This window comes from Idiotropiscis lumnitzeri, chromosome 3 (assembly GCF_059441095.1).
Source record: "Idiotropiscis lumnitzeri isolate Australia: NSW breed Sydney's pygmy pipehorse chromosome 3, RoL_Ilum_1.0, whole genome shotgun sequence".
NCBI lineage: Eukaryota > Metazoa > Chordata > Actinopteri > Syngnathiformes > Syngnathidae > Idiotropiscis > Idiotropiscis lumnitzeri.
The window spans coordinates 34,085,053-34,102,552 of record NC_142393.1 but is presented as its reverse complement, the minus strand read 5'-3'; the positions used below and the strand labels follow the sequence as shown (position 1 = coordinate 34,102,552).

Genomic DNA, 17,500 nt, shown 5'->3' with positions numbered 1-17,500 from the left:
TGGAGAGGACAATAGGAATAGAAAAACACTTACCTGAATCTCATATAAATGAGCAATGTGGAACTGAACTGAAAAAGGAAGGAAAATTAACTTAGGTTTTTCAACACTCAAGAGCATTCAAATAGTCCTCCACTTATTCCTTGTCCTAGCATACTTGGCAAAGTTGTACTGCAGGGTGAATAAATGAAATCCCAAGATCGACTATGCACGATCGAACTGAGCAGAAGGGTGTTGGTCAACCCGGTAGAGACTTCTTGTGTGCGGAACGTAGTGTCTGATCTAAACTGCCTGAGAGACTATGAGCAGATAGGGCGAGAGAGAGGAGAGAGAGCGGAAGAAGGATGGGGGCTGCCCTTGTCGTGTGTGCGTGTGGGAAGAGAAATTACATACACGCACAGTCAGACACACAGTCAAGGGTTGGGCAAAAATGGATAGGGCTGTCTCCGAGGTAGCACAGCAGGTAGGGGAAATGAGGAAGTTTCAGTACGTTGACCAATATTCTACCCAGGTCAGAGAACACAATTCTGTGGCCCGTCAGCGTGAGCATGCGTGTGTGTGAGTAGGGTGTCAAATGTTATGCATTACATCAATTTTGTTTGGTCAATATCCGTGGTACAGTTATTTACTGGCCATAACACCTTCAGATGCTCTGTGGCAGTAAGTATAAAAATTTCGATTAAAAATTTAATGAGGGCTGAACTTACTTTCCGCTTTGGACAAAGTGCAGGGATTGGAGTCAATCAGAGCTAGCTGAAAATGCTGCGAGACAACATAAGAGAAATAAGGAAAGGCACTCACTTCAGATGCCTTCACTTGTTCACTTTGTAAATGTTGGCGTGGGCCTACCTTTAGGCTTGACTCGTAGTCTGTGTTGACCTTGAACATAAGACCCAGTCGAAGGTGGATCTCCTTGGCCCGGGAAAATCCTGGATCAATGTATAACACTTCCTGGAATGCTTTGATCGCCCTTGTAGAGGTAAGAGAGGTGGCAGAAAGCAGAGCGTTTGAACAAGCTGCATAGAACTTCAACAATAAGAATGTGACAGTTGAGGTCAGAGTTTAATCTTCCTAATAAAGAAGACGGACAGCATATGTAAAGCCAACCAAAGTACAGCATAAAGAGTTGGTTAGTGTGGAGAAACAAAGCCCAAGTTTCAATATTTCACATAAGTAGGGCTGTCACTAACATATCTGTTTAACAATACAATTTTCAGCGTGCAAGCATGAATGGGCATGAAGCTATGATAATTGTTTTGAGTAGTTGCGTTTCAGTACTTGAATAAATATAAAGTTTTGAAATCAATGAATAGTTGTTTTTATAATTGTCATTTCAATCTCAATAAAAATAATTGTAACTAAACTTAATACAAAAATTGAGTGATTTGATTTTTGCAAAAAAAAATTACAAAATACTTCACTTGATTTTGCCTTCTTTGCCTAGCAGTTTTATGCCTTCCTTGAATGATATTTTTCATTCGAGGGCTCTTTACATTGGAAAACAAAATTACAATGCGAGGTTATATATTATGTTGTTGGGTTAGGAAAGTCTATTTTATGTACATGCAATTAAAAGGGGCTGGGTAGTGATTCCGATTTCAAAAAATCCAAAAAGGCCCTGATTCGATTTGCCTTAGACAACACTTTGATTGATTTTTGATATGAGTAAATGAAGGCTTCCACACAGTACCATATTTGCTTTCATATGGAAAACATTCTAAGAACAAGCAATGCTGATCTTGGTACCTTAGTAAAAACCTGAATATTTACATTAGGATTTGAACCCAGTGAAGTTACATTTCATGTATGTTTTATTGAACAGGTATGATCAAAACAAGGGCTGTAACGGGCCCTTGAGTAATTCAAGTACCCTTGTTCAAAATGATGCTCGAGGCATTTTATTTTTTTTTTTGCCCTAGTACCCGCTTATTTACGTGTACACTGTCAGGAAGAAGTAGTTAAGCTAACCGCAGCAACAATTGTTCAAGCTATACAGTATATGACAGTAACACACCGCAACGCGGTAAGAAGGACAACTTCATAATAAACCTTCCCAAATAATATATTCATATCAATGCCTTTGTATGCCTTTATTTCGAAATTTGTACCGAGAGCGTATCGCGGCGTAAGGATGACTTGACTCGTCTCGCAGACATTTTGGACCATTCATTGCCGTCACAAACTGTTGTTTCCGACAGCAACAACACAACATTGTCCTGAAATAATGTTCCCTTGCTAATTAAGGGCGCTAAAAAGACGACTATTACGCTGACATTGTAATATACGGTCACCTGTTGGGAGCCTTTAACGCTTGCTGCGCTCAGGTTAATAGACCTAAATTACTCTGCAAACTTTGAAGCTGACAGCCTGACAGATGCTATTCCCACTGACCACTTTCTAATAAATCAGGCTTACCTAAGTGTGTGCTTTTAGCCGGCAAACACCGCTAATGTGGTCTTGATGTCATGAAGAAAATAGCTTTACACAGTTTAAATTCAAGTATAAATTTTGCCTATATAAAAAGGAAAACCGGTTGGCTGTTCATTGTTAAGTGGAAATGTTTTTTTTCTTTCAAGCCCCAAAAAAAAAAAATTTATTAGGGCTGTCAAAATTAATTAAATTAATTGGAGATAAATGTAAAGAATTTTAACTCAGATATTTTAACTCAGTTTGATTTATTTAAAAAAATATTTGCATATACTTTGCAAATATCGTACCATATTAGCTGTACATATTTTGCACATCTCAGAACAAAACCCCTGGCTCAAGTTACCACCGGGCCTTTTAGATCATATTCAAGAATCAAAGAAAGCTATTAGAACAGTCTTTGAATTAAATATACTTTATATTTGGTGATTTTGCAGTAATTCCAAGATATTATTCAAGTAAATATCTGTTACAAGCTTCACAAAAAAATGATAATTGAAAAATGCGATTAATCAAATTTAATCAGGAATTTTTTTTAGATTAGATAAAAAAATGTAATCTCTTGACAGGACTATTTTATGTTTAACTGTATAACAAAATATTTGATAGCTGCAGCTTAAAAATGCTGATAAAAAATTAAATATATTACAATCACGTATTTAGCACATGTGCATGTATTTTGTCCATATTTAAAAAGCATCTTCGTCTAGCAACACTGATGAAAAGGCCAAGCCCCTCCAGCCTTTAAGTTGCCCATCCCTGGTCTACGGTGAGGTAGCATGTTTGTCTGCCTCTGAGTCGTCAGATCTGGGTTTGAAGATCCTTTAGAGCTCAGGTGTCAAACTCAAGGCTCGGGGCCAGATCTGGCCAGCCACCTCATTTTATGTGGCCCGCGAAGGGCAAATCATCTGCGTCAGCTGCCTGTTTCAAGCACATTTTTTTTGCACTTTCAACAACATTGCGATATGAGATATTGCCATTAATGTGTTGTTACCAATCCTACCCTTTCAAATTAAATTAGTTGAACAAACAAGTACTGGCTTCTGATTTCAAAACTGGCATTCCATCAATTTGTTGTGCGCGTGTAGATAACGTTAGGTGATCATACATTTATATGGGTTCACAGACGTAACGGCTCACTGATGGAAACCATCACAACGAAGTGGCCCGTCCACAAAAATTAGTTTGACACCCCTGCTTTAGAGCATCAGTTTTTGCATGCCCTCCCCTTGACCAAAATGTTCGCTACCAGGAGGCGTTTTTAAACTCCATAGTTTTGTACTGTTTTCTCCAAAACAAATTGGTAACGTAGCCGTCGTCTTATTTTATGTTTCAATACGTAACGGTTGCAATACGACAATTCTGTTCATAGCTGCTGGTTCTCCGCCCGAACACTGTTCGAGTCAGACTTCTGTTAAAAGTCGCGCGTACATAGAAGCACTTATTATTCTGTAACTCATTTTAGCGATGCGCACACTAAGCGCTTCCGAGTTCGTCTCCTCGTTCAGAACGCTTCTTGTTAGTGGGGTCGTTTATTTGTCATAACACAGCTCGTGGCAGCTGCTGTGCACGGACTTAGATATAATACAAATAAAGCTCATACTGCTGCGGCGCAAGATACCTTGGCGCCTAGCATTCCAGTAGAGGCGAAAGAAATTACTTTCGGGACAAGAAGCGACAGGGCGACGCTTTTTATTTATTTTTTTTAATCAGTACTGCGTGCCCTACTAGGGGCACAGACAGCAGCTTTGACAATCACAAAATCGCGTTGTCTGAGATTGCAATTATTGTCCCAAAACCATACATCGTTCAGCCGTACTACGACGGGAAAAAAGCATGTTCCCCAGGTTAGCACGCGCCCCCTCAGCATCGCACAGCGCCGCACTATTAGAGAAACACTGCTTTAAGATAAGCTGTTTTAAGACAAACACTAACATTTTATTTACCGTTGTATCGTCGTGTTGAGCGAGCCGTGCTTGTCGTCTGGTTACGACTCTGCTCACAGCTTTTGAACATAACTGTTTACTAAATGCTTGTCCGGCACAACTCGTCTGAATAAGTTTTCAAACAGAACATTGTTCAAAATTGCCGTTTGTGGACTGTATTAATGTAGACTAGCAGATAAAATAAAGGTAGATGCGGGGAAAAAGCCACTCTTGCTCTCATTGGTCGATCTCACGGCCGGGAACCAATCATGCGCCTTATCTGATTGCCCATGGGTGTATACAAAGCCTCTAAATTCATTCATAACTTCAAACCAAATAATTTTATGCAATATGGCTGTATTTTTTTTAAACCTTTTTTTTAATATCAATAACCGCAAAAGGCGTGAAGTGGCGAGGGATTACTGAATGAGTTATAAAGGCCTTTTGTCACTTCTGTCGACTGAAAATAACATAACCGTTGCTCAGGGCTCAGCTAATGACCAATCATGACTCAGCTTCAGAAAACAGGCGAGCTGTGAACAGGTGGTATCACACATCAAAACAACAGTAGAAAAACTATAGAGTTATACGGCACGATAGACGTTTTGAAAAAAATATGACGCATCATATCCTAATATGATCACACAGCGCAACATTAGCACAGGAAGGAGTCACAGGTGCCTCTTGCTCACAGTGAAGCAGTGGGGCGAGATGGATTACCTCCGACTGTGAACATCATAGGCGAACATGATCATTTTATTGTGGTTGCTATAAAGGTTCCATATGTTAATGTTCAATATTATATTTGATGTGATGTATTATAGGTTATGTCACTGTATCTAACTGCATGCAAGGAATACGGGGTAATTGTCAACTACCTTTTGCGCAGCCGTTATTGTGCAGTCTGCTATTGTCGGATGTGTTCAGTGCTGCAGTGTTCATGTGCGTCTCTGAAACTAAGTGAGTACACTAACTAGTGACTTGGTACAATGTATAATGTACATTGTGCTTATTTAATGAGCCACAGTGTGTATTGCCGTTTTGGTGACTTATTTAGCTTCATTGTGGTGCTCCAGCACTTCTCTTTGAACTTTGCCGTAGAACTAAAGGAGCGTCTAAAACACGACACGCAAATGTTCATTCGTTCACATCGCATGGGTTCAAGTTGCTGCGTTGCCATGAACTCGTCATTGGTTTTGAAAACATTTAATTTGCTTATGGTGTAGGTAAAGCTCTGTAAGAGTGCACTTGATTTACCAAAATGATTCATTTAATTTTTTTTAGACCGAAAGATTCAAAGCTAAACGAACATCAATTGCAGATTTGGGTTACCCGTCCAGCCTTAACTAGACGGACCCTTTTGGCGATATCACACAAAATCATTCCCCAAAAAGAGCCTTTATTTCACACACACACAAAAAAACCCCATCCCATTTTCAACATTCTTGGTGTGCGGAACTCAAACTGAAGTGGCCATTCCAAGCAGTTGATGTATTTTCAGAAAATCTTGTCATGTTGCCAATAGATGAGCAACTGCTGCCACATATAAAGTGCACAGTTTGGGAACGATCGCCATCATCTGCCTAAATAAGTGTGGTTTTGGGTTAAATGCACATTGAAAAAAAGATAACATTCAAATATACTCACCACTGAAAGGCGTTGTAGTGGAAGTAGACCATTCCCAGACCATACAGAAAGGCAGCATTCTGTGTGTGATTATAAGAGTTTTATTCAGGTCATTAAAACAGAATGAAGCCCATCATCATCATCAATCATATAGCCTAGTGTAGTCTAACTTCAATCAGGGCCACCATGTCAGCATGGTTGTGCTGGCTTACCTTCCAGTAGTCTGACTGTAAACTGTAGTACCTCTGGTATGCCGATAATGCTGTAATTGGGAGGAAAAAGAGGGAGGATCAAAGTTACTGAGAGGCCATATTACATGAAGCAAAGCACAGCAAAGCATGCGGATCACTTTAAATGATCCTATGAAAGTGGAGTCCTCACCTTTTGGGTAAGCCTCCAAGAGGAGGTTGAAGTGGCCTAACTGGCAAAACACTTCAGGCTCTACTTTTCCCTCCGCCTTGAGGATGAGTGAATCATAGCAGCGGACCGCCTGAGGGGAACATATACACACACGTTCACATACTGTACATACATATATATATATACATATACATATATATATATACATATACATATATATATATACATATACATATATATATATATACATATATATATATATATATATATACACATACATACACACACACACGCACTCACCCCTACATACATACACACACACGCACTCACACACACACATATATAAATATATATACACGGATCTGGACCGCGGGATGATTCGGACCGGACCCATGGCCAGTCTATGAGTATTTCTTTTTTCAGGGCGCATTGGCTAACGTTGGCGATGCAATTCTAGTAAATACGGAAAAGGCGTCACCGATTTGAGCCAATCAAATCTTTTGTTTACGATCCACTGGCAATTGCGCCGCAGACCGGAAGAGAGTGATGCTGACCGTATGCCTTGCTAAAAAGTTAGCGAGGTTGATGCATCTTGTTTTAAATTAATGGACGGAGAAATGTAGTTTTGTTCTGGCTGCAGCCAATTCAAATCCAGTGTGCATCATATGCTCCGAAACCGTCGCAACATTGCGAAGCGCCACTACGAAACAAAGCACCTCCCTTTTGTGCACAGTTATCCGCTGACGTTTGAGGTGAGCGCATGCAAAAACATCGAACTTCGAGTGCAGTACAACAGATTTTTACATTTTCGTTTACATCCCAGCGGCATGCAAACAAATGTTCAGTAAAAGTATCATGGATTTTGGGGAAACATAAAAAAAACTTGCAAGTGATGGGGAAGTTGTGAAGGAGTGCTTAAATGTGGTTGCACAAACATTATTTAAAGGAAAACACAAAGCCCAGATGTGTGAAATAATCTACCAAGTCCCAATGGCCCTGACTCCGTTCCAACCCAGATTTAAGTCACTGGCAGGGCAGTCACAAGCTCATTTTTCTCATTAAGAGAAGTTAAAAAAATATTCAAAAGAAAAAGTGGTGTCAAAGCTCATTTTGAATTAGATTTTCATGAGGACAGCCCTTTTTATTGATTGTGTACTCAACATGTTGACCTGGTTTACTTGGATAATTAGGCTTTCCGTTTTTTTTAGGCTGATAACTCTGATTTTTTTAAAAAAAGGTAAAAGATGTTAACTCAATGCTTAGCACTTGATATATTTCTGCAGGAGATATTTTACAGTTTTCTTCTGGAAGTGGCACCCTTAAATTCCTGGAGCGACATATTCTTGAATGTGAAATAAACGCCTTATATTTGTTTGACTGGCAAAGGTGTTTAATGGGAACGTTGCTAAATATTTAGTATATAAGTGTGCTCTGTAGAAAATGACTAAATATTGAAACTATATAAAAATGTGAACATAGGCTCGACATTTCGGGAAGTTGGACTTTGGTTCGGACCTTTTAATTGGAAGAAATTTTCGTCGTGGACCTCTGTGACTTTTAAATGAATACCTCTGCTGTAGAGGATAAGCGGTGTGGATAATGACATGACACCGGCACCACCTAGCGAGAGGATTCGAGAATAGCTTCTTAAAAGTTAGAGTATTACACTTTTTTTGCACATTAAGCACAATTACCAGGCTCACTAAATTGTTTCTGCAATTTGTGAGCGCTTTTTAAACAAAGCTTGATTGGAGAGAAGACAACATCACAAAAGGGAGAAATAAACTCCACAGCTCCAAGTATAACAAATCCTAATTACACATTAAATCCCAGCAAACACGGGCCTTCAACGCACCAAAACCGATGCGACCCGAAACACGAAAAGAGTTCCATCACCAGTCCGCCATGTACCCGCCATCTTGGACAGCCATTATTAAACGTTATGTGAAACGTTTATAAATGTCGAACCCGACCACAATGAGTCACACTGCGCGTCCGTGAGGGCAATGCGATGCATTTACACTTTCCTCACAGCAGTCAAATTAAAACGGTTATTTGGTGCACCTGTATCTCAAGACTCAAGACTCTTCGTATTGTTTTCGTGATCGTGCATCTATGTAAGCAGATGAGAATCAGCAAACATTGTTTAGCGTTTCGATTTGACACGACACCAGCCATAAAACACATGCAACTTTTTTTCCCACCCAAGAGACGGGACAATCACAGTGGCGTGCTGGATAAAACCGTGGCGATGTTGTGATGGTAGGAGAACGTCAGTCACAGCAAGTCCCCTTTAACACGCTGACCGAGTGAGCGGAACGGCCGATATGTCTGCAACATAGCACCCCGTGGTTCCGAACACAAACACGAATGAACAATTTCAGAGATGTTGTGAGCTAAACGTTGAACGACACAGCCGGAGCAGAATGGAGGCAGGTGCAGGGTCGCTGATCACCGGATGTGGGGAGCTAACTATCACGCTAGCAAGCTAACACATAGTCTAACTGGCCTCGGTGTAGTCTGCAAGAGGGCCGCTTGCAAGCAGGTTAGCTAAGGGGGCCGATTCGCCGCTGAGCGTTTGACTTGACCGGTCGAGCTGAGTGAGCCCAGCAGACAATAGTGCACTTTTGGTAGTAAATAGCGTCTACTTGAGATTTACTACCTTCACCAACAGGGCCTTCGTTCTGGCGCCATCTTCATGAAGCTTCTGAAAACCAAACAGTGAGCTGCAAGCAAAAAGGCAACATAGGTGGCTTGGTGTTAGTTGCGGAGCACCTCGTTTGAAATGTCAACATACAGGGAAAGATACACATTAAATTCCACACAACGCGTGAGGACACGCGTTTACCATCCTCACCTGTCAATCCCGGCCAAACTGTCCCTTTCCTGGGCTGTCAGTGTCGGAAAGTCCTCATCTGTTTCACTCGCTTTTCCCGCCGCCATTTTCTTTTCCTCATCACCACCACCAGAAGCTGAGCCGAGACTCCGAGCAGCAGCGCAGGCAGCAACAGCGACAGACACACTGCACGATTGCATGGAAAATCCCAACGCACAGACGATCTGTTTACTCCACCGAATCAAACAGAGGCGAGCGAAGAAAAGCAAACGATCCAAAACTTTTTCCCAGCCTGAAAAGATGCGATTCGACGTAGTAAATCCTTTCCGGGGGACAGCAGCGCTGCACGAGCTGATCTTCAAACGTCACATTTTTCTTTCCAAAGCAAGATCATACCGTAGCTCAGTTGCGCCCACCTGAACACAAAATCCAGCATGTAAGTCTTCCTCAATTAAACTCGTTTCGGTTGAGATGATAAAGTTGTTTTAATCGTGTCACCGAAGCAAACCCTCGCGCCGTTGTAGCCACGCCCCCACCTTGTGTTTCAGCCAATCAACATGCGTGCATCCCACCATACGACTTCTCTGCCATAGCTTCTCGTCTTCAATAATACTCTTGTTATTGTTGCACACTGGGAGATGCGGAATATCTCTCCCCAGTACTCTGTACATCATCCTTTTTTGCAAAACGGTCTACGTACGGAGTATGATCTGCTAAACCCCGATCAGAACCGTGCCGATTACACTTCTGTGTTACTAGGTTAAGGCCACGTTTTACAAAATAATAGCTTGATAGCGGATTGTCAATCGTGACGGTATCCACGATTTTTATGCAATGTAAGCTATGGTTGTATGTTCAATTGTGTTGCCACAAACCCGGAATGTTAGCAATATTTTAATAATAAAGTTGCCGAGGTTACGTGGCACGGCATCATCGCATGGGTGTGGCTTATTTTGTCAACATCCTGGTAAATTCTCCAGCCCCTCCAAAATGGCGACCGTGGACCAGAGGGAGGGTGCGCAATCATTTTGTATATAAATTACCGAGGGATTAATTTAAAAAATTGGATATATTGGGAATATGTACTCCGTTTTAATGACGCGATTTAGTCCCAAATTGTCATAGAAGTACACGCGGCAGCCATTTGACGATGGTTTGTATAAAGCTACAGCCCCCACCCATTATTGTAACGTATTTATTAGGGGTTCTAAAACTCGAAAGTGTCTGTTTCAGTACAACTGACCATTCCTTATGAGATTGTTCTGATAAAGAATTCTGAGCAGCCTGGTTTTCTATAAATTTGATCGCTTTTCAACTCTTCTCAACAGGGCAGGAAGAACCAGAGAGTGAAGAGGACGTGTACGAGGTGGTCGATCTGACAGAATATGCTCGGCGGCATCAGTGGTGGAGCAGGGTATTTGGAAACAACTCAGGGCCAATCGCTGAGAAGTACTCTGTGGCAACCCAGCTCATGATGGGAGGCCTCACTGGATGGTAAACGTTATGACATTCGTCAAACATTTGATTAATTTGACTTTTATATAATGCGTAATACTGCCATTCATCATTTCTCTGTCCCCAACTCAATGCATGCAGGTGTGCTGGTTATGTCTTCCAGAGAGTGGGTAAAGTAGCTGCCACTGCTGTCGGTGGAGGGTTCCTCCTTTTACAGGCAAGTCATGCATTTTTTTTGTCTTCTTTCCCTGTTCCTGAAACTGCAGCCCGACGGATAATGCATTTAAATTTTTTAGGACGATTTTTGGCAGACAAAAATACCAATCACTGATAAATCAGATGATTAATTTCAATCAATCAAATTTTATTTATATAGCACTTTTCATACATAAAATGCAGCTCAAAGTGCTGTACAATAAAAACATCCAAATTACAACAAAAAACTTATACCCATTCCACTCACCCAACATAAACACAAGACACATCCACATGTACGCCTGAACTCGCATACACACAGAACACTCACATTCACACAACCTAATAAACTGTCTTAATAGAAAGACATGGCAAGGCACACAGAAACCATATGAGAAAATGAACCCAGGGTAGGTCATCCGTGCTGAAATTTGAAAATATTCAATGCAAAAAATACCTCTCCATGCTCAATTTCACACATATATGTATGTATATGTGTGTGTGTATATATATATATATATATATATATATATATATATATATATATAGTTGGAGTTGAGTCACCGTGGAAATGAGAAGTAGTTAGTAAATCAACCTTTAAAAGCCAAACTTACTCCAATGCGTGTTTGTTTTTTTGTACTCAAGAAGAAAAGGTCAAATAAAGACTCAACAACTGATTAGAGTTCCGATATTTAGTTTCTTCAATTTCTAGAGTTCAGGAAATAGTACAAAGACAGATATCTGGGCGGCTTCTTCTTAATCTCACGAGAAACTGCACTGGGGCGAGCACAGTTAAAAAATGTGCACCATCTTTCAGCCCAGCTTCAGTTTTTATAGGAGTTTTTTATGTCAAGGTTAATGTAGGTTTAATCGGTCGTCCTCGCTCCCTCTCGCGGCACGGGTCCACGTCCAAGGGAAGGTCCTCCCCAGGTTAGTCATCGTCTGGATAGTTGATTCCCGTCTGGTCGCCAAGACTGACACGCCAATGCTGGCCTTCTCCGGCGGGCAGTCTCTCCGTCTCTCTCCCCGCTGGCATTCCTCTGTAATCTTGTCGGTGTGCATGTATATGCAGGTATACGTGTATGTGCGTGTGTATGTGCAGGTGTATGTATATGTGCGTGTGTATGTGCAGGTGTATGTATATGTGTGTGGGGGTGTGCAGGTGTATTTATATGTGCTTGTGTATGTACGCGTGTATGTGCAGGTGTATGTATGTGTCTGTGTATGTGCAATGGTGTATGTGCGTGTGCTCCGATCTCCAATTGTTATGTCTTTCGGAATGTGTTTTTTGCGATAGCGTCTGTGTGAGTCCTCCAGTGCCCAATTTGGTATGTTTGCATCTCTACAGCCAATGTGGAGAATGTGCTTCGTCGTCTTTGTCCATGAAGTGCTGTGAATGTGAGGGCAGCTCAAGGAAATGCTATGTGTGCAAATCTGTTCTCACTACTGAGAATTTCAATAAAGTTCACACATTTAAACTAAGTACTATAAATTTAGCATATGAGAATAATATAGTAAATCAGTAAACATCAGGACTACAATCCCAGTCATTCTTGTGACCCGTGCTTCTAGTTTAATTTGATAAATGCTTCTTGTTTCATCAATGTTTAAAATATTCAGTAAATATGAACCTGCTAACTTAAATAATTGACCTTCTGTCCTGTAAGTGTTTAAAATAATGCAGGCAATTGTAATACAATCCTTCAATATATATATATATATATATATATATATATATATATATATATATATATATATCAATCATTCAATATTATTCATTATCATTCCAAATCATTCAATTTCATGCACTATGATTCAAAATCATTCATTGTTATTGACTATGATTTAAAATCATTCAATATTATTCACAATCATTCAATATGATGCATTATAATTCTATATCATTCAATTTTATTAACTATGATTCTAAATCATTCAATATGATTCAACATCATTCAATATTATTCACTTTGATTTAAATTCAATTTCATTCAGTATGATTCAAATTCATTCAATATTATTCACTATAGGGCTGGGCGATATGACCTCAAATCAATATCGCAAGAAATTGAGCAATTTTACCTCAATAACGATAAATGCACAATAAATTCCAACCCCGTGGACTAAAATCAAAATAAATGCAGGAAATGCATATTGACTGTTTTTTTATTGACCAACTGGTACACGTTATTTTCAATGAAAAATAAAAGTACAAAAATCATTTGTATAAACATTCAAAATAGCTTGCTTTGATTGATGATTTGAACAATGTCACAAAGAAAAAGGGTACCTCTTGCAAAATCTTTTTCTGCAAATAGATTGCGCCAAGATGCTGTCATGATGTAAATAATGCCAAATTAAAAAAATGCTAAATAAAATGAAAGAAAATGTCAATGCAAGCCAAATAAACAAGTGTGCATCATCGGGGAAAATGTGCCGTCTCGAGTAATCTGGTGCGCAGTCGCCACTTGTCGTCTATGTAATGCACAGTCAAGCTCAGTCAGGGATCCATGTTGCGACCCGACCACAAGTCGGATGTAGATGCAAAATGCTTGACATGTCTCAGCTCCCGTCCCGATTTAGTCCATATCGGGAAATACGGCTTTCATGAAGCGTTTAAATCCTGTGCGCGCCACTGTAACTAGAGGAGCTTTATCTTTAGCTATATGCTAGGCTATCGCGTCCACCTCTGAGACGTTCTCTCGTATGGTGTCGCCTCCGTCAATGGGCTGTTGTCACTTGTCGAACCTTGCTTCTCACTTTGAACTTTCAGCACAGCACAGCATGGTTGTGTTGTGGGTGGTGAAAAAGCTTCTGGATTTGAATCGCCAGGGGAGGGGGGAGTCATGTGACTAGAGGCGCTGTTGCGGTCTTAAAAGGGCATGAACATTGCCGCAGACAGGAAAGGCTTTTCTTTTTTTTTTTAAACGCCGAATTTACCGACATGGGCAAAATGATTTCGGTCATTGTAATAAATTTCGGTAACTGTAAATTTTTGGTTTATCGCCCAGCCCTAATTCACTATGATTCAAAATCATTCAATTTCATTGTTTATGATTCAAAATCATTCAATTTCATTGTTTATGATTCAAAATCATTCATTGTTATTCACTAGTATTCAAAATCATTCAATATTATTCACAATCATTCAAAATGATGCATTATAATTAAATATCATTCAATTTTATTCACTATGATTCTAAATCATTCATACCATTCACTATGATTCAAAATCATTCAATTGCATTCTCTATCATTCAATATTATTCACAATCATTCAAATTGATGCATTATAATTAAATATCATTCAATTTTATTCACTATAATTCTAAATCATTCATACCATTCACTATGATTCAAAATCATTCAATTGCATTCACTATCATTCAAAATCATTCAATTTCATTGAATGTGATTCAAAATCATTCAAAATCATTCAATTTCATTGAATGTGATTCAAAATCATTCAAGTTCATTCACTTTCATTCAAAATCATTCATTTTCATTCACTATGATTCAAAATCATTACATTTTATTGACTATGATTCAAAATCATTCAATATTATTCACAATCATTCAATTTGATGCTTTATAATTCAATATCATTCAAATTTATTCACTATGATTCAAAATCATTCAATATCATTCACTTTGATTCAAAATCATTCAATATTATTCATTATCATTCAAAATCATTCAATTTCATTCACTATCATTCAAAATCATTCAATTTTATTCACTATGATTCAAAATCATTCAATGTTATTCACGATCATTCCATTTCATGCGCTATAATTCAATATGATTCAATTTTATTCACTAAGAGTCAAAATCATTCAATTTCATTCACAATGATTCAATATACTTTAATATTACTCACTATAATTCAAAATCAATCAGTTTCATTCAATATGATTCAGAATCATTCAAGATTAATCACTTTCATTCAAATCATTCAATTTCATTCACTATTCTTCAACATCTTTAAATATTATTAACTTTGTTTAGGAATAATTCGATTTTATTCAATATGATTCAAAATCATTCAACATTCACTTTCATTCAAAATCATTCAATTTCGTTCCATTTGATTAAAATCATATCATTTTATTCCATATGATTGAATCTTATTCAATGTTATTCACAATCATTCAATTTCATCCACTATAATTCAATATCATTAAATTTTATTCACTATGATTCAAAATCTTTCCAATTCATTCACTATGATTCAATCTAATTTCATATTATTCACTATAATTCAAAATCATTCAATTTCATTCACTATGATTCAAATTCATTCAATTTCATTCACTATGATTCAATATCATTCAGTTTTATTCACTATGATCCAAAATCATTCAATATTAGTCACTAAATTCAATTTCATGCACAATGATTCAATATCATTCAATTATTTTCAATATGATTTAAAATCATTCAATTTCATTCAATATGATTTAAAATCATTCAATTTCATTCAATATGATTCAAAATCATTCAATATTATTCACTATCATTCAAAGTCATTCAATTTCATGCATGATTATTCAAAATCATTCATTGTTATTCACTATCATTCAAAATCATTAAATTTCATTCACAATGATTAAAAAGTATTTAATGTAATTCACAATCATTCATTGTAATTCAGTTTCATTCAAAGTTGTTCAATGTTATTCACTTGCATTTAAAATTATTTAAAGTCATTCAGGATTCATATTATTCACTTTGATTTAATAACGTTCAACTTTATTCACTTTGATTCAAAATCATTCAATTTCATTCTCTATGATTCAAAATCTTTTAATTCCATTCACTATGATTCAAATTGATTCAACCTCATTCAATATTTCAGTGTCATTCAGTATTTTTCAAAAACATTCAGTGTCATTCAAAATCATTCAATCTCATTCAGTCTGTCAAAATCATTCCCCACAAAAAATTCCAGCTTTTCTGCCTTCACACGCAATTTCTTCAGGAATTGCATTTTCTAGTTTATTTTGTATTCGTACAAGATTCTTATTTTTTTTTCATGGAGCTGTTTTTTTTAATATGTTACTAAGAAAGCGCAGCAGAAAATGAGTCAGGCGTTGCTAAAAAAGATTTAATTTAATGAACAAAAATTGTGCTCTTGAGTTTAAACAAATGTAAGTACCTTCAATAAACTATAAATTAAAAAAAAATTGTATCGAAAAAAATATCGAACCGTGACACTAATGTATCAAAGCGTAACATATATATATATATATACAGTGAACCCTCGCTACTTCGCGGTTCACCTTTCGCGGGTTCAGTGCTTCGCGGGTCTAAAAAATATTCGGGGGCATTGTAGTTTCGCCGAGCGGCACGACGGGGCGCTGGAGCGGTTAGACGGCCGGCGTGCGCCGAAGAAGAGCGTGGGCGAAGAGGAGAGTGGACGAAGAAGAGCGCGTTCCCCCGGATACGATCGGTGGCGACGTTTCGCGCGGTTCGGACCGTACCAGAGCTCCGGCCGGCATGCGTGGCAGTTAAGCCGTAGAGGAGCACCTTCCCCGGGCACGGGCGGTGCCAAGTGGCCCCTAAGTTTAACCGAATGGAAGCTCCGGAGGAGGAGGGCATGCTCGCGTCACAGTAAGCCGAAGAGGAGCACCTTCCCCGGGCACGGGCGGTTCCAAGCGGCCCCTAAGTTTAACCGAATGGAAGCTCCGGGGGAGGAGGGCGGGCGTGTGTCACAGTTAAGCCAAATAGGAGCACCTTCCCCGGGCACGAGCGGTGCCAAGCGGCCCCTAAGTGTAACCGAATGGAAGCTCCGGAGGAGGAGGGTGGGCGTGCGTCACAGTTAAGCCGAATTGGAGCACCTCTTCCGCCCGGGCACGAGCGGAGCGCGAGGCTGTCAGTTATGAATGAATAAATAAATAAAGAATGCCACCTTTCATTTCACAGGGCACACCGGACGGCGTACCAGCAGGTAAAAGTCGGAGTAATTAAATAAATACAAAAAAAATGGCTGGGGAAAAAAAAAAATACGTTTTAATAATAATTTAGTTTTTTTGTTATAACATGAATTTCACTCTCTCTCTCTCTCTCTCTCTCTCTCCCTCTTTCCGTATATATATATATATATATATATATTATATATATTGTATATTATATATATTGTATATTTAAGCATTTTTGAAGGTGCGCCGCTACTTCGCGGATTTTCAGTTTTCGCGGGTGGTCTCGGACCTCATTAACCGCGATAACCGAGGGTTCACTGTATATATATGTATATATATATATAGATATATATATCTATATATATATATATCTATATATATCTATATATCCATATCTATATATATATATATATATATCTATATATCTATATATATCTCTCGAGCCGTCACCTTACCGTGGTGGAGGGGTTTGCGTGTCCCAATGATCTTAGGAGCTAAATTGTCTGGGGCTTTTGCCCCTGGTAGGGTCACTCATGGCAAACAGGTCCTCTGTGAGGGTCCAGACAAAGCACGGCTCACCAAACCCCCTTATGATCTCAAAAATACGGACGCGGGTCACCGCGGCCCCCCTCTGGAGCCAGGCCTGGAAATGGGGCTCGTCGGCGAGCGCCCGGTGGCCGGGCCTGCACCCATGGGGCTCGGCCGGGCACAGCCCGAAAAGGCAACGTGGGTCCCCCTTCCCATGGGCTCACCACTTG

At 39.1% G+C, this 17,500-nt stretch overlaps 2 protein-coding genes across 4 annotated transcripts in view; one reads left to right on the top strand and one right to left on the bottom strand.

Annotated features, from left to right (window-relative positions):
• LOC148340975 (lysine-specific demethylase 6A-like) overlaps window positions 1-9,720 on the bottom strand; it is an 11,438-nt gene extending 1,718 nt beyond the window's left edge. Inside the window, exons 1-9 of the mRNA XM_088289755.1 lie at window positions 9,670-9,720; window positions 9,193-9,587; window positions 8,998-9,061; window positions 6,357-6,465; window positions 6,188-6,237; window positions 5,997-6,055; window positions 847-967; window positions 705-759; window positions 34-68 (exon numbers count right to left, since the gene is read on the bottom strand). Coding sequence (XP_088145881.1) covers window positions 34-68; window positions 705-759; window positions 847-967; window positions 5,997-6,055; window positions 6,188-6,237; window positions 6,357-6,465; window positions 8,998-9,061; window positions 9,193-9,371 — 672 coding nt within the window. The 5' untranslated portion in view covers window positions 9,372-9,587; window positions 9,670-9,720. The remainder of the gene's footprint in view (window positions 1-33; window positions 69-704; window positions 760-846; window positions 968-5,996; window positions 6,056-6,187; window positions 6,238-6,356; window positions 6,466-8,997; window positions 9,062-9,192; window positions 9,588-9,669) is intronic.
• A 319-nt stretch (window positions 9,721-10,039) lies between these two features.
• Window positions 10,040-17,500, top strand: part of LOC148340974 (FUN14 domain-containing protein 1) — a 33,740-nt gene continuing 26,279 nt past the window's right edge. For 2 of the 3 annotated variants that reach the window (XR_015842472.1, XM_088289756.1), the window contains exons 1-3: window positions 10,040-10,186; window positions 10,500-10,665; window positions 10,768-10,843. Coding sequence is in view for 2 of the 3 variants with exons in the window: in XM_088289756.1 (XP_088145882.1) it covers window positions 10,162-10,186; window positions 10,500-10,665; window positions 10,768-10,843 (267 nt within the window). In the remaining variant the exon portion in view is untranslated. The remainder of the gene's footprint in view (window positions 10,187-10,499; window positions 10,666-10,767; window positions 10,844-17,500) is intronic. The other variant, XM_088289757.1, reaches the window with a different exon arrangement.